General features: G+C 38.9%; 1 protein-coding gene across 1 annotated transcript in view; it reads right to left on the bottom strand.

Moving 5' to 3' along the window:
• FHIT (fragile histidine triad diadenosine triphosphatase) overlaps nucleotides 1–23,579 on the bottom strand; it is a 1,079,102-nt gene that overhangs the window by 286,763 nt on the left and 768,760 nt on the right. Inside the window, exons 3-4 of the mRNA XM_081932721.1 lie at nucleotides 7,279–7,424; nucleotides 4,762–4,791 (exon numbers count right to left, since the gene is read on the bottom strand). Coding sequence (XP_081788847.1) covers nucleotides 4,762–4,791; nucleotides 7,279–7,424 — 176 coding nt within the window. The remainder of the gene's footprint in view (nucleotides 1–4,761; nucleotides 4,792–7,278; nucleotides 7,425–23,579) is intronic.

Raw genomic sequence — 23,579 nt, 5'->3', positions numbered from 1 at the left:
TACGCTAAAATATGATATATGCATAATAAAAACATTTGCAACATTTTATATTGTAATTATGCTTACATGCCTGTTAATTATTATTTAAATGAGTACTTTTCCATTGAATTAATATTTTTTGTCAATGTATCATCTTCTAACAATATATTGGAAATATCTGAACAAGAAATATCCTTCATATTGAATTTTACGGCAAGTGCTGCAGCTAGTGTATCAACATTCAATCTCGATTTCTCACTTGTCCAAAAATCATTGGCAATTGAAAAAAAACTCTTTCAACTGCTGCATTAGTTCCAGGGCAGCACAACGTAAATTGAACAAGTATAAATAAATGTTCACATGGAATATGTTCATTTTTGAAATGGCTGAAAATATCCACCCATCTTTTATCAATTTCAACATGTTGATTTTCCCATTGTATTAATTTTTCAGAATTTAAATATACATTCAGTCTTCTAATTTATTCAAAGAGACAATTGTCGTCTATTTTAATGTCTAGCATTTCTTTAGATAAAAATTCAACACAAGATTCAATATCTGTTCAATATACTTGAGATGAAGTAAAAAAAAACACCATTAAAAACTGTTTAATAAAATACATCACATAACGCGCAACAGATTAGCCTTCAAATATCAAAAAGGAGGACATGTAGGAGGACACTTTTCGAGGGAGGACAGAACTTACAAAAGAAGGACTGTCCTCCCTAAAGGAGGACGGTTGGTCACCTTATGCCAGAACAGATATCATGGGAGCATGGCAGCAGGCACCGTGAGACCAAAAGTGTCCAAGAAGTGACATTGGATAGGGAGACGCAGAATGAAGATGAATTAAAAAGCTGGAAATGGGCCATGAAATTTAAAAAAAAAAATCTCTTCTGGGCTTTTTCCCCCCCAGTAAGATTTCTGAATCTTTGACCCAGCAATTCACTTGAGATGTGCTAAGTGCTTTTTTAGTTTTCCATTTCTTTCTCCTTCCTCCAGCCTTAGTGAGCTATTCTCAGGCAATAAAAAAAAAGATCACAAATAAGGTCAATGTACGAAATGGAAAAGAAGAGAATTGCTTCCATTTGCTATTGTCAGCTGTTAAGATTATGTGAATCAACGCTAACAAGGACTTCAACTGAGAAATCTTATACTCACATAATGTCAGGATCAAAATTACATCATTGCTGTGTCAGTGGAATGGCTACCCTATCCACATGTCCTTAACTGTAAAACGATCAGAACCAGAAACCAAAAATACCCAAGTGGAAGAAAGGCAGACATACAGTAACTCCAGTGTTCCTGGAAATGTATGTGATTGTGCCAAACATAGAGGTAGCAACTAAACATTCAGTAACAAGACCACCTATCCTTACATCATCACTATTATATAATAATCAAGATAATGCCATGGTGCCTCCAGGGCATCAGACTGTAGAGGGTAGAGGGGATGGCCTTGAAGGACAGAAGGAAGAGCAGCTACCATGGCAACAGTCAGATAAGAGGGACTTGAGCCAAGGCCAAAAAAAAGTAACTTGACAAAATGTCTCAGACAAGCCCCTCCCTAGCTCACGTGAAGATAAAGCTCACGTGAAAAAAGTGGAGCTGCTCATTTACTCTTGCAAGATTCTGTTATTGTAGTTGCTGCAATAAAAGGAGTTCTGACTTATATGGCATCGGTTTATTAGCCTGGTCTACCTGGTAGGATTGACACAAGGACACTGTTTTGCAAAGCAGCCAGGACAAGAATGAAGAAACAGAGCAGAGGCAGCCATAGCACAGGTCAGCAGCAGTGTACAAGCCCAGCTCTCATAATTCTCCTGACCACATCTAATCCAGTGATGGAGCAAATACTCCATCCTTCCTATCTCAGATCTTTAGTGGGCTGAATGATCTTAAGGACTGGGGCTACCTTGATTGAAATGGCTACTTGGATAGAAAACTGCATCAGGGAAATACATCTGAGCATGGTGTAGCAACAGTTAGGAGTGGTGCGGTGGCCTAGAGGTAGACCTTTCACCTCACAATCAGAGGACGCTTTGAGTTCGATCCTAGGTAGAGGCAAATATTTCTTTCTCTGGGCACAATGAGATTATACTGTATCTGCTGAACAAAACTCCACACTGGTGACAGGAAGGGAATCTGGCCAGTAAACACTTTGCTAGCTCCATTCAGTTGCCCAGACCCCACCCTGCGAGGGATTATGGAGTCATTAAAAGAAGATGATGCAACAGTTCCTTCTTCCATGTGGAGGATGCAGCCACTCTCAGCCTTCTCTGGTATATAGAAGAGGGGACAATCTTTCTCCACAGGCATTTCTCCATTACTCCCTCCCGCTGTCTCTCAAAAATAAAAGTGCAATTTCCTGATTCTGTGCTGAGGAAGGCGGTTAGAAAAGTTATAATTTATCTGTTGACTGATTATATTCTATCAAATCAATGATGAATATTAGCAGAGAAATGGAATGGGGCTGGAGTAGGAGCTAAGAACAGAAGCACATGGAACAAATTCAGATGAGAAATCTCTGTGGGTCATATTCAATATAAATTTCCCCATTGCCTGATTATGCCAACTAACCAGATTAGTTGCTGATAGGGGGTTATGTAGATAAATGCAAAAGTCAAGGAGTGTCATCAAAAATGGGTGGTTTACCGTACACAAGATGTGAAGGAGGGAGGGGCCGCGGCTCTGCCAGAAGACAGGGGGGAGGACGCAACACTTAGAAGACTCAGATCACAAAAATGAGTTGAAACATTTTTGCAATTGTTGTTATAATGTAACTCTCGGAAGTGATACAAAAGATGATTGAATATATTGATGATTGAATGTAAAAACAAAAAGCTGCCAATGTTTTTTCAAATTTTGATGTTTTTTCTTTTCTTTTTGGTTAAAGTTGTGAGATTCGGGGGGATTTCTACCTCCCGCGTGATGTAGCTGTCAAAATTTTTCTACACCTATTTACCTTTTCCCCTAAAACATTTGTAAAAAACCAATAAAAAATTTACAATAATAAAAAAAGGTGGTTTACCCAGAGAGAAGGACTATCACAGTTTTTTTTCTCACTCACTCATTTCAATCTTAATCTTTTTAAGGGAAGTAACTCAAATTCAGATGCAAAACATTTGGTAACCAGTCAATCAGAAAACAAAGATGTTTGATCTGTTGATGAATTAAATCAAAGTCCAGCTTGCTCAGAAATTGTAGAAATAGTTTGTTGTGAGGAAGAAAGAACAATAGATAGATAAAAGTATCTTTCTCAATCTATTAGACCTCAAGGACATAACTTGAAACTGACCTCACAAAAGCATCATCTATGTAACAAAGCAGAAGTCATTTTGAAGAGAGAATTTTGCAAAGTGAAGAAAGATAAAATTATTAGGCTACCTAGAAGTACTACTTTCAGAGGCATTCTCTTCTGGATGATAATTAAGAAAAGGGAAATGACCCAAAGGTGCTTTTTCCAAAAGGCAGCTAGACTTTCTGGATTTTCTTTGAAGATGTTTTGCTTCTCATCCAAGAAGCTTCTTCAGCTCTGACTGGATGATGGGGCTAATTCCCCCTAGGTCTCCTATTAGCAGCTTAGTTAAATCTGTCTTGTCCCAGATTTCTTCAGTTACTTGACTAGGAGCTATCAACATGTTTAAACCTCAAAAGTATTTAATTGTAATCTCTAAAAAGGAGAATGGCTGATTAAGCAAAGTGCCTTGCCATCCTACCAAAACAGGAAGCTTTAACCACTCAGAAACCCATAGGTAGAATTAGGGATGGAAAACCAAGATGGGTGAACATCTCCCAAAATCTAAAGCAAGTCCTCAAATTCTTCAGATGCCTCATCTATCAGATGACTGTAAGGAACATAAACTCTTCCATTCCTGACAATTCAGGCAGAATTGAAGAAGCTTCTTGGATGAGAAGTGAAATGCCTTCAAGGAAAAACAAAGAAAGTCCAGTTGCCTCTTGAAAAAGCACCCTTGGGACAACCATGATCTGAATGACTGCGAATCTCCATAGCTAAAAAGGGAGATGCTTTTATTCTCTGAAAGCATCTAGCTTGCCACAATGGAGTGCAGGACCATGGACAGATCCAGGGATGGAGAAAAGTTAGAACTGCATCAAATGGAAGTCTCTAAGCAATTTTCAGTCAATGGAATCCCAATTATTGAACTTTAGCAGCAATAAATGCACTTTCTCCCTGAGAAAAAACTCATCCCCGCAAAAATGTTTAATATTAAAATGCAGAAAATAATTTAGAATTGCATTTTTGTGTGCAAAATATACAACGGTATTTGTTCAGTTCTTAGTAAAAATAAATTATTGGGCTCAAATTGCTTTCATGCTAAGTGTATGGTTTTTTCTGTATTTGGTGTCTCCTACAGTTTTAATTAAACAACAACAACAACAACAAGCAGCTAAGTCTGACCCTTCGTGGTTTAATATGGGAGGACTTTTGATGTGCTCTTAACATCTTACCAGAAATGCTGGAAGCAACATCCCTTTCACACCTTTAGAAGACAACTATACAAGATAGAAGTATTCCACAGACTACAATAGTGGCCAAGAGGTAGCATTAAATGACAACAATTAGGAAAAGAGGTGAGATGCAAGCATATTGTACCATCCCATTTCAATCAATATATTTACTGATACTAACAACTGAGGGATCCTTTGGCTTCAAGGATAAAACAGCAACACAGCAATGTGCTGCAGCTGACTGGTTTTATTCGTTCATATAATTGCTTCTTATTAATTGGTACTCTGCATAATAAAATAAGCACTCACCTTCACAGTCTGTCCAGCTTCAGGGCCATCCTGTGGGGAGAAGTGGAAGAGAGGAAAAGAGAGGGAAGGAAAATGGGGAAGAGAATTAGATAATAACAGCCAACAAGATTCTCCTGGGCATTGAAAAAATTGCCCATTAATAATTTAAATCTAATTTCATTGTGCATTAATGTATAGCATTCTTGTGGGGATGATCTGGCGCTGAAGTACTTGGGAGCAGACACCTTTCTATTTCAGGGCCAAATCCATTGGGGAATGATGGCACTGAGGAGAAAAAGTTCTGGCACATTTGTTCCTCTTGGCCCTCACCATCTCAGAGCACAGATGCTCTTAATAATGTTGGTGCTCATCAAGATTTATGGGGGCTGTTTAGAAAAAGACATGTTGTTGGCACACACGATACAGTAGGATGCCCTTTTTTGGTTTAATATGATTTTAACAAAAGATCTGAGGTAGCCAGTGCGACCCATTCATTCACAGCTGTGTCCCAGAAGCTAAACAGACTTATCCACTTGGTGTGAGGATAAATGAGCTTTGTGTAGAAGACCCACATTCTGTGGGCAGCCCCAAAAGCTATTTATACTTAAATCCAAAATTAAAATTAATATATGGAACTTCATTGCCCTGTTTAGCCAGGATATGCTTTATATCTACTATACGTACATATGGGGTACATGAATGAAGAACAAGGAAGCCAAGTTACATTAAAGAGGCATATATTCCATCTTATGGATGTTTATTGCTTGTTTGTTCAATTTATATGGTCGCGAATCTCAATCAATGACTCTGGGTGGCCTACAGTTCAGAAAATATATTGCAATTAAAAATGTAATTGTATTTAAATGTATTTAAATACATACACTTGTAATGAAAAGCATTTTTGAAACAATAAAAACATAAAGCCAGTAAAGAAAAGATTTAAAACATTCAATTCCATATACGCGAGAGCAAAATATTTAGCAACAGAGTCAAGGTGTAGGGCCTTTGGCACATTCAACACCCCAGTCTTCCATAAATATATGGAGATTGGTGACTAGAAGTATGCTTTGTAGAATCAGGAAAATACTTGAGTGTGCAGAAATGGACAAAATGACAATAGAACTAAAAGAAAGAGAAGAATCGGACTTTTAGAATGTTTGGAATAAAATATACAAGTGGCTAGAAATCAAAAGCCAAAGCAGGAAATAGAGAATACAAATAGATGGAGATACAAATAATGAATATTACTATAAGTGTTTATACTATGCTTGTTACATCATAGGACAAGGCTATTGTAATAGGAAGGCAATGCAGAAGGGAGAATTATAAAAGCTAGGCAGGAAAGCTGATATTGAAAGCTGTAAAATTACTCTATATTGTTATGTATGTTCCATGTTTTGTTTTGTTTTATTGTGGTTTTTTTCCTTGCTGTGTCTTTTTTTACTGTTTTTAAATATTAAAACATTCAATAAAAATTATTTTTTAAAAAAGAAGTATGCTTTGTAGAAACATCCTTCATGGCATTCAAGAAACCCATGTACATGAAATCTGTATGTCTAAAAGGCTGTCAGGCCTGGCCCCCTCAGGAAAGCAAGAGTCTTGAATCCATTGAATTGAATCAAACAAACTTTTACTGAGGAAAAACTAGTTGCAATAAAGTCAAGCGGATTCTAAAGGTCCAGTGCAAAGCAAAAGCAATTCTTTTCATTTCCCAATCACAACCCCCCATGACCAGTCCCCCAATGTGATGTAAAGAAGATGTTTTGAGAATGCTGAGGTGCTAGGTAGACAACAGATTGCACTCAGAGCACGAAGACCTTGGAACCAGGCAAAAAACAGCTGAGAAGGAGTCTGTCCCATCTTCAAAGATAGTCCCCCACCCTAATTCCCAAGCGTACAGCAAAAGTGTACAGAAAAATCCCAAGCATGCCAAGCCCCTCTCCCCCCAGTACAATGACAGGACACCAGAATACAATGGTGGACCTGACAGGCTAACAGGGTTGGGGCCATTCTGAAAGGAGGATGGTCCACAGAGCAGGGGCCATGGTAGAGCAAGCTTGCCTTCTGGTTCCTGCCAACCAACAGGATGTGCAACATGCCCATTCTGTTTGAACTAGTTGGACAGGTAAAGACTTTTGAGAAAAAAGCTGATCATTCGAGTACTCTGGTTCCAAGCCATTATAGGGTTTTATAGGTAACCACCAGTGCCTTGTTTATGTACAGGGTCCCATTTGCATGTAGCTAAAGCATTGTGAGCCGAGACTCTCAGTTTCTGTATGTACAACACTGATTTTCCATTATTTTTTGTGCATGGAATTCATCACAGATTTCATGTTCATGTTTCCTGAATTCCACAAAGAATGCTTCTTCAAGGCATACTTCTGGTTATCAGCCTCTGTTTATTTAGGGAAGATTAAAGGGAGCCATCTGAAAATTATGACGAGGAACCAGTTCAGTCACTCTGGAGAAGAGACAATGCAAATTGTACACCAAAGCCAATGTAACGTTAACTTGCTCTTTAATAGTCCTAGTACTAACCTGAACTGAAATGGTGAGTGAAGTTCCTCCAAAATGTTGCTCCACTACATTGCCAACTGCTTGTGTTGTGCGAAATAAATCAGCCACTTCCTCAGGATGCAAGTCACGGAAACGTTCCACAGGGCGGAGAGGGCAAATGAGAACATCTGATTTATATACAGTTAAGGAACAACTTTGAACTGCAGCAATCCATTAGGAAGGTACTAGATATTCAGTTCCACAAAAATGTGTAGACGAGAACCTGTTTTTCAATAAAGTTTGAAATATGAAAACAGGGAGGGAGGGAGGGAGGGAGGGAGGGAGGAAGGAAGGAAGGAAGGAAGGAAGGAAGGAAGGAAGGAAGGAAGGAAGGAAGGAAAATATGGAAGAAAGAAGGGAAGGACAAAGGGAGAAAGAGGAAAGAAGGAAGGAAGGAAGGAAGGAAGGAAGGAAGGAAGGAAGGAAGGAAGGAAGGAAGGAAAAATATGGAAGAAAGAAGAGAAGGACAAAGGGAGAAAGAGGAAAGAAGGAAGGGAGGTAGGGAGGGAAGGAGGGAGGGAAGGAAGAAGGAAGGAAGGAAGGAAGGAAGGAAGGAAGGAAGGAAGGAAGGAAGGAAAGATTATGCATTTTAAAATACTTTCTAACTGAATAAACTTTCTCCTCCTTTATGAATAATCCCAGGATCAGAAGACTTATTTGCAAGTTAGAAAGAAAAGAGCATCCATATGTTAGGAAAGAAGATATATACACTAGCTGTCTAAGGTTTTGGATAAAACTCCATTTCATAGTTTTCAAATTGCATAAAGGGTGTTGCCAATGTAATTCTATTCACATCTCCTCAGAGGTATATCTGAGTACCATGATATATATATATTTAATATGGTTAACTATATATAGGATGACAGTGTGAATGAGTCAGAAAAACAACCAGCTTTTTAGATCATTTGCACAGTTCTTTCTGAAAGGCATTATTTGTTTGAGCCCTGAAGAAGAAAAAGACAATCACACATGAATATGCATATACTAAAGTACAGTTGAACTCACTTTCACTGCCATGAAGACATTTCTGAAAAAAATATAACATAAATATATAAAGCTGACCTTAAACAGAATTTATTAGTCTATGCTGAATAAGTTGGCATTGCGAATCAAATAATTGCACTATTAAAAGCTGGGGCAACTCTTTGTATACTACATCACTTCCACAGCCAGAACCAAGATTTATGTTGATCTAAGCACATTTAGCTTTCTTTTGGATTGTAATCAGTAATTTGATTGGCATAATCAATAAACAGAGTACTCAGACTACAAGCAACTCTGTAAACTCTTAGGATCCCTGGGACACCTTCCCTTAGAAATTTCTTGGAACTTAATAAGTAAAATTCCTGGAACACAGAATATTTGCTCAATACTTCAATACTTCAAGCAGAATTTTTCCAAACACATTTGCTGTCTTAAGCATTTACTTGTACTATGAAATATATATTTACTTGGGAGCATTTTTTTTAGCCAGATCCTTGGAAGTTATCCAAGTAAGCCTATATATAAGATTTTCACATCACCTCCAAGGTAAACCAGATTTAGTGCACTGAGACCTCTTTCCAGCTTTACATTTTAACCCAATCCCTGTTTTCCCATAGGAAACTAAGTCCCCGTGAACTCATTGCTACATGGGATAAAATGGGGTAAAACCAACCCCATATCAGATTGCAGTTTTGCACATATTGTCCTGAGCATGACTGTCTCAGGAATTCTGGGAGTTGAAGTCCACCGGTCATAAAAGGGCCGTGGTTCCCCACCCCAATTTAGTAAAAACCAATCTACACAATAGGACTTACTCCAGAATAACAAGGGCACAGCTGCTCCATAAAGGAGCTGATTGATGGAAATATGTTCAATCAAAGCGAGATTAGAAAACAGCACATCCATTTTCTGCTGGGATTTCCTTCTTGATTCTGTTGCTTATTTGTCTGCCTGCAGTAGAAGGAACTGCAGGGTTTAATAAGTTCCAATCATTTATTCACTAGTCTTTTCAGAAGGCTGCAGAAAATGCCTTCATAGATGATGCCGCCGGCTGAGCCAGGAGCCCAAAGGGAAAACAGGAAATTTGCAGTGAGCCTTATTCGTACACCAGGAATAAAGAAATAAGAAAGCTAATTAATTTCCCTCATTAAAAAAAAAGGAGCGTCAAGGCAAAAAACTAAGTAAAAGCACATTGGTTTAATCCAAGTTCATTTTTTTTTCAAAAGAAAAGATAGGGAGCATTTACCTCTGGGTGTTTGAGAACTTTAGATAATTACCCTTCTTCTGAAGCACTGCTTTATTAGTATGGGTCAGTGAACCATTTACACATGGAGAAGATCTTTACATTTAACCTCCAGCAAATTGTGGCTAACATTCACTTTTAGTTTCTTTTTTTAATGTCCTATGGTGTTCTGTCCTAATTGCATCCGATTCTCCTTTGGAGTATTAACATCTCAACTAGGGCTTCAATAAACATCCACCCATTTCAAATGTCATATGGCTTCAGAGATGCTCAAAGACAAGAAGAAGATAGCCAAAAGATCCCGTGTTTCTTTTGGAAGCTAAAAATCTCTTTTCATAGTCCACCTGTATTCTTTTCCCTATAATTTCACCCACTTCCTTTGGCACAAAAAAAGTCACACTAGTACTTTTCAGTACTAGATCGTTAAAAAGTATGCATTCTCAAATATATTCTCCTCTTACAATGCAAATGCCAAAATGTGTTTTGATTTTATGTAAGATATGGGCTGAATCAAGAACGCCCCTGGAAAAAATAACACAATAAGGGAACACAAAAGCCAGTGGATAATTAATTTTCAGTCAATTATTAATTAAATTCAGTTCTGATTGCCTTGCCGAGCTTAGAAATCCAGGCAATATCTCCAGGATGTCAAAGTTTAGCAAAACTGATTGGTATACCATTTTCTCCCATTTTTTAACGCTTCGTTATAGCTTCAGTACTTTCTGTAGGTTTCTATCACACTTTCAGGTTACAAGGGCAGGAGAAAAGCAAGAGAGATTTCTCAAAAATAAGGTTTTTTTTTCAATCTAAAAAAAATCCAAAAGTAATACTTCTTCTGATACACGGTGTCCCTTTTCTTCTGGACTGTAATGATCAGGCTTCAGGGTTACTAGGTTTAACTCAATTTAAAATGGCCAGACCTGGGGATACTCATTAAATCTGATCAGACAAATAACATTGTTAAAGATTTCTGAAACCTGAAACCGCTGTGAAAAATACTGGAAAAACAGGGCCTATTTTAAGCAATAAAAAAGAAGAGTAAGAGGAGTTGATCCTATCTTTAGCTTTGTCTATAATCATTACTGAAAAGCTCCATTGTACTCTTTATATATACCTGATACCTAATCTGCCTGCCATAAAATGCAGAGAGAACCGACAGAGAGTGGGTCTAAATGAACATCTTAGCCTCCCATTTCTTTGATACATAAATTGTAAAGTGTAATTTGGGACCTTCACAGAACAGAAGCATTTTATATCTCAGACACGGAAGCAAAGTAGCATCAATACAGGGTTTGCAATTAAAAAAAACCCAAACTTTTTTCCTTAAATATAATTTAATACTGACATACATCATAAGCACTATGACATAATTATGCAATTTCTCGTGTGTGTGAGTGTGTGTGTGTGCATGTGTGTGTGTGTGTGTGTGTGTGTATGGATTGATTGATTGATTGATTTTTCACATATTTAGACTGCCCATCTCCTTCAAGGAGGGTTCGTTTCATGCCCTTTGACCAATGCTGTTGTGATGCACAAGAAGTCACTTGCTCTTATCTGCCTTCCTATATCACCATATCCACCGTATTATCTTTCTCTGCACATTTCGGTAAGTTTCTCATGCTTTAAAGGGGACAGTGGGAAAATGATACTTTCAGACTTGGAAAATTCTGTTAATGTACCTTTACAATAAGTAGAAGTAGAATTAACTTATCTGGTTGTGTTTCCTGTCTGGTCTACCTGGTAAAACTGACATCATTCTTGCAAGTCTGAAAGTACAATTCTCCCACCATTGCCTTTACAGTCCAACTAGAGACAATTCTTTCTGGCCCTCTTGTCCCTTCCACTATTTATTTTATTTTATTTTATTAAATTTATAGACCGCCCCCTCTCCCCAAAGGGACTCGGGGCGGTGTACAGACACCACATTACCACTATCCAGCTGTTGGCTATGCTCTCTGTTATCTGACTCTGTAGCATCTGTTCATCCCACCTCCCAAGGGCTTTCCCACGTACCATTGCATATAGCCCTACTATAGGTATTCTGCACGTACCGTGGCCTCCAGACTAGGGTTATACAATCCCCAAGAAGATTTGTTTGATGTTTGATTTTCATTCCCCCATTATTTAGAAATATGGTATATGCACATCTCTTTCACCAAACTCTTTACTGTCAATAGCTGATTTGCAAATTGATTTTAATTGTATTAATTTTGTTTTATACCAAATATTTTTTAATGGTTTTAAGCAGCCTGGAATATTATGAAAAAAGAGGGGGGAAAAACAGCAAAGAAGGGAAATGTAGTAAATGAAATGAAATGAATGAATGAATGATACAATGCATAAATCCTTTGTCTTTTTTTTTCTTTAATGGAAAGAGATGGAGATCGTCATAACTTTAAATATAAGCTATATAACAAAGAAAAATTGGGAGATACAACCAGTGGTGGGATTCAGCTGGTTCGCACCTACTTAGGAGAAATGTTTGTTAACTTTCTGAACAGTTCGAAGAACCAGTTGTTGGAAGAAATCTCCTTCCAACAGCCTCCCCCCCCCACTTTACAAAAAGATATTCAGATAGAAAGGACTTAAGTTTCCATGATGGCTGTGGCTATCCTTGATCTTCAGGGTGTGTTTCCCCATTTCTACTCTAATGATTAATATTAAGGGCAGCTTTTTTCAAGCAAAGAAGCTATTTGTATTTTTATACAGGTAATCCTTGCCTCACAACAGTTCATTTAGTCACCATTCAAAGCTACAATGGCACTGAAAAAAAGTGACTTATGATCGTTTTTCACACTTATGACCGTTGCAGCATCCCCACGGTCATGAGAGGCCAGGCGAAGTGAAGCGCCCCTCAATGTGAGTGGCATCGAGTTGGCCATGGTCACCCGGTCACATGACCACCCAGCCACACCTACCCAGCTGGTCATTAGAGCAGAGAACTGGTTGTTAAATTATTTGAATCCCACCACTGGATACAACTAATGTAATGTAACCTACAGCACTGAAGATGTGACCCAGTTTGGGTAATGAAACATCTGGAACAAAACAAGCAAGCTCAGAGAGTACCAATGACCCCTCAGATACAACTGAAACCCTCAATAGATAATAATGCACTGATGCCACAGAGAGAAAGTTATTTTATAGGGACCAGCCTATTCTCTGCTCTTGAGTGAAGCAAATCACTAAATGGGCCTAAATTGGGAAGTGGATACATCAAATAGTTGATATGTGTCAGACAAATAAAGGCAGGTCTGCCTTTTTCTACTACCTGGCACTCTTTCAATCTACCACGTTAGTTCCCTTCTGCTGGAACTAATTTCATGCTTGTCTACACAAATTGCCATGGCATCAGAACAAGGAAGGTTTCTGTATGTTTACAGTGAAGTCGCTCTGGCCCCATATAACTCACCAGCGATGTCAAAGTCCTATTCTGACTTCCAATTTTCTGTCCGGATGTTTGGATTGTATTGGTCTGGATTCCCAGGAGGGACGGGATGCTTTCGAGAGGAGTAAGAGAAAGCTCAGTTCAGATAGTTTGTGTGAGAGGAAAGGGGTGAAGATAGTCTCTCCAAAATAGTTCCCAGAATGTATGCTTCATGTAGGTAGAAGAATGCTTTATTCGGGCAAGATTCTGTCTATAGGTCTGGAACAATAAAAAAAACTTTGTTTGGAAGAATCACATGTCTTTTTTTTGGGGGGGGGTTGAGGGGCTGAAAGCAACTCAGCCATCACTAAAACTGTTCAGCAGTATTATCATTCGTAGCCTTGGGTGGCTGCCAGGCTTCAACAAGATAACAAGGCTTCTGGCTATGTCTGCTCTCCCTCCTTAAGTTTAGATGCCCCTGAAATTTCACCCAACTATGCTCTAGGGTCTGGGGAGAAATTATAAAAATTATTTTTATTTATTTGTTTTTCACATTTTTGAACCACCCATCTCCCTCACAGAGGGATTTTTATTTACTTAATGTATTCACTGTGATATATACCCAATCTATGAACATTTTAATTTCACCAATTAAAATAACCTTAAAACTGAATGACATTTTGAATATTATGAGTTGGAAATTATATTATGATGCGCTTCCAATTTTCAATGGGACAATCGGGGGGGAGGGGGAGCCGCTTTGGAGCTTTTATAAAATCTATGAATTGCCCATTATCCTACAGTTCACATTTTGATTGAAGAGAATATTTGTAGTTCAGGGTTGAAATGCAATGTCATTGGTGCTCCCTGAGCTTGGTTGAAACCACCAACCCTGACAGGGCAAGCCACTAGGACAGTGATGGCTAACTTTTTTGTCCTTGCATGCTGAAAGCACTCATGCGCGCCCCCAAACCCATAATACAATGTGTGTGTGTGATGACCCTGTGCACTGCAACCCACTGTGCATGCATGTGTGACCTCTGCATGCTCCTCCTGTCCTCCTGCACATGAACGTATGACCCCAACCCCCTTTTGGGCCTAGCAGGCTTCCTTGAAGCCTCATGGGACCAAAAACAGGGCGTGGGGGCCCTGTAGAGGGTCCATTCCCCCCTACGCTCCCCCATCCCCCGTGCATGCAAATGCTGTTACAGGTGTTATGTCAGCCTTGTATGCAGCTTTATTCCTCTCTAGCATTCATCTCCATTGTTCAGTAATGCATTTCCTGCTTCTCTAGGATTTACCTCTGTCTGCTCCTGTCAGGCACTTCCAGTTCCTGTTGGATGTATATAATTATATTCTTAATGGCTTGCATAGTGTTTTAATTGCATTTTGATTAAACAACATGCACTGCAGGGACCCAAAAATCAGCTGTCCGGCCTGCACATGTGCAGTAAAGCTCAGCTGGGGGGGGGAGCTCACACGCTGGCAGAGAGGCTTCTGTGTGCCACCTGTGGCACATTTGCCATAGGTTCGCCATCACAGCACTAGGATATAAATAGAGAGCAAACTCCACTTCCTACTAGCACCAAAAATGTTATCCAGATTGGATAATGAAACCTCTGCAAGAAAACAACTAAGCTCGGGAAGCACTAAGGACTCCTCAGTTCATGTTCCATATTGTTTCAATTCCATCTTCTAGCTTTCTCAGAGACGTATGCTATTTATGACTGTCCTGTCCCTGGCATATTCATTACCCTTCATCAAAGAAGAAAGGGAACCAGCTGAAAAAGATATCAAACTCACTTGATTTTAAGAAGCCAGGCCAAGAACCAAAACCAGAATTTAACTGTGCCTGACTCCTACTGACTCATATGCCCGTGAACTCTGATTTTGATCTGAAGTATGAACTACCTAGCACACAACAATATTGAGATTGTTTACAAAGAGGTTTCAAGTTATGTCAAGAAGCAGCTTGGGAGGGAAGGTCCACTCCAGTGCTGGGTTCCTACTGGTTCGGCCCAGTTTGGCCGAACCGGTAGTGGTTTGCCAATCTGAGTCACCAGAACCGGCAGCGGCCGAGGCCTGCAATGCCCCCGAACTGGTTCCCCGTTTGGTGTGGCATGTTTTTTCCCTCATTTTTTAATGTTCTGCACATGCACAGACCTATTTATGGGCAACTGTGCACACACATGGAAATTGCTAGTGCACCGAACCAGCAGTAATCTGGCAGCAATCCACTCCAGGTCCACTCAAGAGTAGAATGTTATTCTCAAACTGCTGGGTACCTCCAAGTAGATGTGTTCAGCCTTGGCAGTGCTTGGTGAAGTTAGGAGTTTCAAATATTAAGGACTCTACCCAAGCATGGTCAGTCAGAGAAAAAATGTTTTATGAGATGCTCGAAGTAACGTCTTGATATTAAAGGTTGCTTCCTTGCCTGGACTTTCGATCTTTAATTTCTTCCTGTTAAAATTGTGTTACTTATAAGAAACTTGGCTAACTCAAATTTTGGATTAGATGGCACTAAGATGTTGCCTCTTAATCCCATTGGGAGTGCTTGCAATGATTTTGACTTTAAAGTGTTAAATGATTTTATGTTAATAAACTTGCAGGCCAGGCCAGTCACTCTAAACACGTATTATATGTTTCGTATTGTATTTAAGAGAACATTTGCTTATTTGAATTTCAGTCTGCGACAATCTCTTTGGACTGAATGTATACCATATATTATAGAATGCTTCTCAGTAAGAGATCTATTGGGATGGAGATTAAGGCTGTGAGCATCCCTTTAGGCCTCACAGCTTTATTGTATTTGACTGACTGGATTTATGTTTCTTTTCTCACACAGAAAGATGGCACAACCTGTTACAAGTCTTGCTGAGTGGTAAACTTTCAATCCTTTTCTACCAAGACCAGGGGTGTCAAACTCAAGGCCCGTGGCCGGATCTGGCCCACGGGATGCTTAGATCTGGCCTGCAGGGCTGCCCTGGAAACAGCGAAGGACTGGCCTACGGTGCCCACTCTTTCAGTGCAAATGGGGCTTGGTTGAGGAGCTCCGGTTTTGCTGGCAGAGGGTTGCAGGAGCTCCATTTTTACTGGCAGAGGGATGCAGGAGGTAGTGCAGACCACCCAAGCTCCATTTTTTCTGACAGAGGGTTGTAGGAGCCTGTCGCAGATGAAATGCAGAGAGTTGCAGGAGAGGGTTCCAGAGGACCTGAGAGGCTCCTCTGGAGGACAAGGGTTTGGCGTTTTCCCTCGTCTTGCCTTCCTCCGCTGGAGACAATGGAACCCCTAGCCCCACCCAGGCCACCACAGACACCCCCAACACGAGGAACATCGAGTTGGCCATGCCCACCCCAGCAACACCTACCCTGTCCCCCCGAGGTCAAACCAATCCTGATGCAGCCCTCAATGAAATTGAGTTTGACACCCCTGATGAAGACCTAAGAAAGATTCTATCGGAATAAGTAGATAATATGGAGGGATCAGTATATTTTCCCACTTTGCTATCAGAATAAATAATCTACATCTCAAAAACAGTCTGCGTTTTAATTTGTTCTGAATATTCATTGGGTATAAAATACTCTATTTTATGTCAAAATACCTTATCTAAATTAGACAAAGTCCAGATCATGAGGCAGATCACAACAAGAAATGTTTTAATTTACTTGGAGTGGAGCACTTAGATCTGAACTTTCTCCAGTCTAATATTGGCTCTCCAAGAAGTTTCTTTGTAGATCTTTCTTCCAAACTCCATCATGGCATAAAAGCTACTGATATAACAGCCATACCCAAAAGCTTTTACTTCATTAAAAAAAAACCTAATGTTGAATGGGTGACAGAAAGAATTATCAAGTTCAAGGAGTACCAGGTTGACTTTGAATTCACACTAATGTAATATTTACCATCCTTTCAGTGGCACATAATCTGGATAGAGAACTTACATAAATACAGGTAATCCTCAATTTCCAACCACAATCAGGATCAGAAATTTCATTGCCAAACAACACAGCTGTTAGGTGAGTTGCCTTCAATTTTACAACCTTTCTTCCATGATGGTTAAGCAAATCACTTGAGTTGTTAAGTGAATCACATGGTCCTTAAACAATTCTTTACTTGTTGACTTTACTTGTTGCAAGCCAGCTTGGAAAGTTATAACTAGTGATCATACAATCTTGGACCACCATAACCATTGTAAATATGTGCTGGATTTTGATCACATGACTCTGAAGAAGGCCATGATGGCCATAAGTGCAAACACTAGTCATAGGTGCACTACTTTCAATGCCATTATAACTTTGAACTCAACAAATAGTTGTAAATCAAGGACTATCTGCAGTGGTAAGTGCTAGCAACCTTCTCAGGAAGGGGTAAAAAAGGTACCTTTGAAGAAATCATTTTTTGCAGGCCAGAAAAACAAGAAGACTGTGCTTCTTAGGCCAGAAACAAATAACCTGTATCCTGTTTGATTCCCAATAAAATTGCAAACCGTGTTCATCTTCAAAATATAAACAGAGGCTAAGAGGATGAACTCCTGGTGGGCTGGCAGAAACTATCTGTTTTTCTTTGCATAATCTAAAACAGTAGTTTCTTACCAAACTCAAAGTACATTCCTTGCTTTGATTTATCTCCTAATCTCCCTTGCTTATTCTCAGTCTTTCCAGGTGGGGGGGAGTCATTAAGATTAACCGAATTATCCTAACATCAACAATCTTGATGTAGCATCTTTGCACATGTTTACACGAATACAAAAAGCAGGATGTAAACAGGGCGAGGGAAATCAATATGAATCTCCCACAGAGATCTGTGCGTGCTTCACTCACAAAGTTGAAGCTTTAAACCTCCACCAGAGAGATTTATTTCACCATTTTTCCACAGCCTATTGCTTAATGTCACCAGCCTCCATCATTCATTCCCAGCTTTGGAATGAATGCTCATTATAAACAGAATTGCCAAAGAGTTGTCAACCTAATCTTGTGAAGATTAGACTGTCTACTGTTGACCTCACCCCATTCCTAAGAGGTCTTTAAGAGCCGTGCATAAGCACACCAGCGTGCCTACCGTCCCTGTCCTAATATTCCCTTGTATTCGTATTCATTTCATGTATTCATAATCATGTCTGTACTTACATCTGTTATCTAATTCATATTTGACATAAATAAATGAATGAATGAATGAATGAATGAATGAATGAATGAATGAATGAATGACATAAAGGTTGTACCATTCTCCTAAAAATAAACCTTGGGATAAAGGGACATGCTTCAAATTAGAATCAAAACACAAGTGAGGGGGAAAAAATCAAGAATCAACGTGATCAAGGAGGTTGCAATAAAAACGAGGAGAGAAAGGTGATTAAAAGAGCCTGAGAGACAACCCACAGCCCTGGGCTACAGACAATTCTTAGCCTAATTTCAAAAGCTCTTAGCAAGTGAGCCTTTCCGATCTCTAGTAGAAGCGATCGGACGTTTAGTTATGTGGTAGAAGTGGGTGGAAGAAAGAAAACAAAAGAGGGAAAATAAGTGTCACAATGGGGCGTGGGGAGTGTGAAAGAAAGAAAAAAGCATAAATGTAGTTCTGCCTCCATAAATGGCTCCCTACCTAACCCATCATGTGGATCTTAACGGAGAATCTCCTAAGTAATATAGGAACCCCGCTGAGTCATGCTGGAGGTGGTTGATAGTGGTTGATGGACTTATAGCAGATCCAATCATATCCTTCCCAAATAATTTTACTGTGTGTATGTGTATGCATATATGTGTGTGCGTGCGTGTCTCTGTGTGTGTATAGTTTTATTGCTTTTAACCTTGTAAGTTGCCCAGAATTGCTTGTGATGAGATGGACGGCAAGTAAATTTAATAAATAAAATACATTTTTTAAAAATATGACCTTTAGAATAAAAATGACAGCAACTCAGAGGTAGTGGATGCCAATGAATTGAAATTCCAAGCATGTGAACAAGGGACTGTAGAGGTAATCCTCGCTTAATGATAGGTCATTTTATGACTATTTGAAATTACAATGGCCAAAGAACAGGTGCTTTATAAAGCATACACGGCTGTTTTAAATGTCACACTGCCCCTCACAGTCTTGTGATCGCATGTTGGATGGGTTTTAGGAACTTTCAGGGCATTCTGTGGTCATGGGACCACAACTTCAGTGGTGGGATTCAAAAAATTTTACTACAGGTTCTGTGGGCACGGCTTGGTGGGTGAGGCAGGGGAAGGTTACTGCAAAATCCCCATTTCCTTCCAATCAGCTGGGACTTGGGAGGCAGAGAATACATGGGGCCAGTCAGAGGTAGTATTTACCGGCTCTCCAAACTACTCAAAATTTCTGCTTCCAGGTCTCCAGAACTGGTCAGAACCTGCTGAATACTAACTACCTCTGCACAACTTGTAATGTTTCTATTTCCGGCAAAATCACCCATTCAAACGAATGGCTTCACTTAATGGCCATGTTCACTTGATGGCTGCTGCATTTGCTTAACTACCATGGCATTCACTTAATGATGACAGCAAAAAAATCCTAGAAATATGTTTCTGGTGAAGTGGATGCCTCAACTTACAATCGAAATCACTTAAGACCGTAATTCCTGGCTTAGTAGTGGTCATAAGTTTATAGATATGTAGGCTAAGCAAGAATTTAATCTCAAAGACAGGAAATCAAAGCTATTGTTATATCAAATAGCATAGAAGTGACTCCTGTTCTGTGGAAAAGATACGAGTGCCTTACTTTTTGTCATATTCATAGCGCAATGAACTCATCCAAGGCACAACAATTTAATCAATACATTAAATTCTTAGAGCCCCATGAGAAAAAAAAAAACATACAAATTTACAGCATTGTACAATCAGCAGCCAAAAGCAAGCTATGTATTTGGAGCTCCGTTTCAACTCTTCATTTTTTTTACACTGAACATCGAAAAGAAGGAGAAATAGATACGGTGTCTTTACATCCATTTTAGGGAGAAAATGGGATAGGGGTTTCAAGGCTTTCAAATACATCATTCCAATAATGTTAGTTTTATCTCTTTCCAGTGATGGGATTCAAATAATATAACCATCAGTTCTCTGCCCTAATGAACAGCTGGGTAGGCGGGGCTCGGTGGTCATGTGACTGGGTGGACGTGGCCTACTCAATGTCAATCGCGTCAATGGGTGCTTCGCCTTAGCTGTTACAATGTAATAAGGGTTAACTGGAGAGGCAGTTTCTGTAAGCAGGGCAATAAAGATTAGGCTAGAAACACCACCAGAATGTTTCCTTCCTGCCTTCCTTATAGGATTAGCTCTGTAAAGTGAAGAAAAAACAAAATGAGATTTCTTCCAACAACCGGTTCTCCAAATTGCTTAGAAAGGTAACAGCTGGCCTGCCACAATCATAACTGTTACCTCCTGGCAGACATATTTTTTAACTGGTATTTTAGGGGAATTGCTTTTAAATTTAATTTATGGGTTATTTTTTAGGGGTTTTTAAAACTATATTTATATACTTTACTCAGCTGTACAGTTCTTTTTAACCTTCTTTTTAACCTCCTCCATATCTATCTACCTATTTAATAATTTTAACTGTTCAACTATTTAATTATTTATATGATGTATTTCTTGTATGGACTGTACACCGCCCCGAGTCCCTTTTGGGAGAGGGGGCGGTTTATAAGTGCAAATAAAAGTAAAGTAAAAGTAAACTGGTTCTCCCGCATAAGTGCGAACTGGCTGAATCCCACCACTGCCTCTTTCTATCATTAGTCCAGGGCAGTCAATGGTGAGGTTTGGTTAGCTTAGTCTAAGGTTTTTGTTTGTTCCATAAATCTTTATTCCCTACACAATATTATTTTTCTAAGTGGCCAGTTGGGGATTAACCAGACATTTTCTGCTCTCATTTCTTGTTTCAAGCAGAGAAAGTTATTTTGAAGTCCACATTGATTTTCACCACGAAAATCACCTAGGAAGGAAATGTAAGGAGACTTTAAGCCTAGGCAAGTAGTTGGATTCTAGGGGGGGGGGGAGCAAATAAAAATACAAACTAGACAGCAGAGAAATTTGGAGTGTCACTTTGCTTTGATTGAAGCTTTGATTGAAAGCACCTTATTGATAAAGCACCTTATTGATATGGAGCAGAGGGCACCATGAAGTGTTAACCTGACCACCACACCACTTTGATCTAATCTGATCAACATAAGATTTTCTTCCCAGCCAAAGTATTCTTTTGAGCCAGATCACTGTCAATTTGCATGCCTGTACAATCTCTTCAGATCATGGTTTGCTGGTTTTTTAGAAATGAATCTGTTTATGGGAGGAAAGGAAAGGAAAGATTTGCATATTGTACATGGGTAACCTGAAATGGCTGAGCAAATACAAACATACTTTTCAAGTAGACAGCTATTTGAAGTTACAACTGCCAAAACATCTTAGGGAGATATTTACATGAGCGAGATTTGAACAGCTTGACACAATGGTCAGATATGAGAGATTCCATTCTATACCCTACAATGAGCATCTCTGCATTTGAGGAGCGGCAGATGTAGAAGATCTGGCTAACATCCTATTTGATTGTTGCTTGTATAAGGGGGTGAGAGACAGGTACCTTGGTCCATATACCAAACGAATGACCCATTGGGATCCCCCTATCAAAACAACGTACTTTATGTCCAGACAGAACCTGAAAATAACATTTAACACAGCACAGTACTTTAACAAAATGGTTCGGTTGAGATCTGCATACGTGGGACTGATTGGGTAGATTGTAAGGGTCACACCGAAATATAATTTTATGTCATTTTATTCTATTTTATATATTGTATTTTATCCTATAACTATTGTATTTTACCTTACTCTTATTTTAAATTGTTTACATAAGATTTTATTGGCGATATGGTGAACCTTGTGCTGTGATATGGCTATAGGCTAATCAATAAAGCTATCATATCATATATTGTACGAAATAATTCACTGATCTCAGATCAGGGATGGCTCCACTTGCACTCATTTGTCCCATCCTGAATCCCCAAGAGTTTGTGCTTTCCCTTTTGGTTGTTTTGGGATAGGTTTAGGGAAAATTAAAGGAGCAAATGTACATGCTTAAAGGACAAGTACTGATATTGAGATATGCCAATATAGTCTTTGATCACATTGGAGTTCCAATGCAGATTATGCATAGATGAGGATGAGGATGATGATGTTTTCAATGCAACAAGAAGCTGTGAAGCCTCAATCTGAATTGTAACTATAGTGGAAGCAAGGATTAAAGACTCTTCCCTGGCCATGCTAAGGAATGGATCCGGACTGGGATATTTCATGTTGGAAGCTCATTTATTGATAGGGGAACCTGCAAATAAGGTTAACTGGAGTTAATCCCAGTTTCATGATGTAAAATCAAAGTTTCAATCAATCAATTAAGTTTATTACAGTCAAAGACCAGAGACCAAGTTCATTTTAATCATCTCCAACCCAAGCAGAAACCCAAAAGGCCCAAGCCTAAGATAGGGTGCTGTGCAATACACAGGCTTTCCTTTTGCAATTTGTATCTTCCATCTATTTAAAAAAAACCTACTGATGTATTTAATTACTTTTTAATCAGTAGAGAGAGCTGTTACACTGTAAAAAGAGCCTGTGTCATAATTGCTTTCTACTGATAAAGAAAGAAACAAGCTGCAATAGTCTGGAAGAGATGATTTTTTATTACAAAGTGGTGACACTACTACTAGTAACAAGAAAACTGATGACTATTCACCATGTATTATATCCCCATAGTGAAATTGATAGATCAGGCCTGTCAAACTGGTGTCCCGCAGACTGGATGTGTCACACGCAGGTCACGCCCACCCTGGCTAACAAAGGCAAAAAAGTCATGATACATCATGTGACGCAATCGAGTTTGACACCCTTGTGATAGATGATAGCTGCCCATAGATATAGAGGAAGAGGTTTATTTCAGTACAGTCAAAGAAGAAATGCATGCAATTCTATAAAAGCAGCCGAGTACAATGTTGATCAAGTTAAAAATTGGAACTTACTGAATGTGCAGGAAACAACACATGAATATTGAAATGATGTAATAAATGCAAGAACAGAATGCTGGCAAGTAAAATCATGACATGGTCAATTCCTACAAAAGATTAAGTGGAAAATAGATAAAGATAAAACCTGGCAATTGTTTACAACTGGAGCATTAAAAAAAAGAAATTGAAGGCTTCAGTTTTGACTGCTCAAAAGCAAGTTATTCAAACTAATGCAATCGAGGCCAGAATTGATTTGGATCAATTGGTTATCAAATGATCCAAAGTGCAGATTGTGGAAAGAAGCAAAAAAAGACAGAAGTTCCTATACTCAACTTGAGCAAGAAGATCACACCAACTGATTATAAACAGTGGCATAATGCAGTCACCAAAATGATTCACTGGAATCATTTGTAAAAATATCATATGCCAGTAATGAAAAATTGGTGGAAACATGAAGTTGAAAAAGTAGTTGAAAATATGAAGGTTAAATATCGTGGGGTTTTCAAATTAAAATTCATAAAGTCTTGATTTGTAACACACACATTTTAATTATGTTTGAAAATAAGAAAGTCTGTATGATATGGCAATACCAAGAGATAGTAAGAATAGAAGAAAAAGAACTGGAGAAAATGACAAAGTATCACATTTGAAAATTGAAGTTGAAAGATTATGGCATTAAACAGCTCCCTTGA

Source organism: Natrix helvetica, assembly GCF_964273705.1.
Source record: "Natrix helvetica genome assembly, chromosome: 1".
NCBI classification, from domain to species: Eukaryota; Metazoa; Chordata; class Lepidosauria; order Squamata; family Natricidae; genus Natrix; species Natrix helvetica.
Note: the sequence above shows the minus strand (reverse complement) of the source record. Positions and strands in the feature narration are given on the sequence as shown.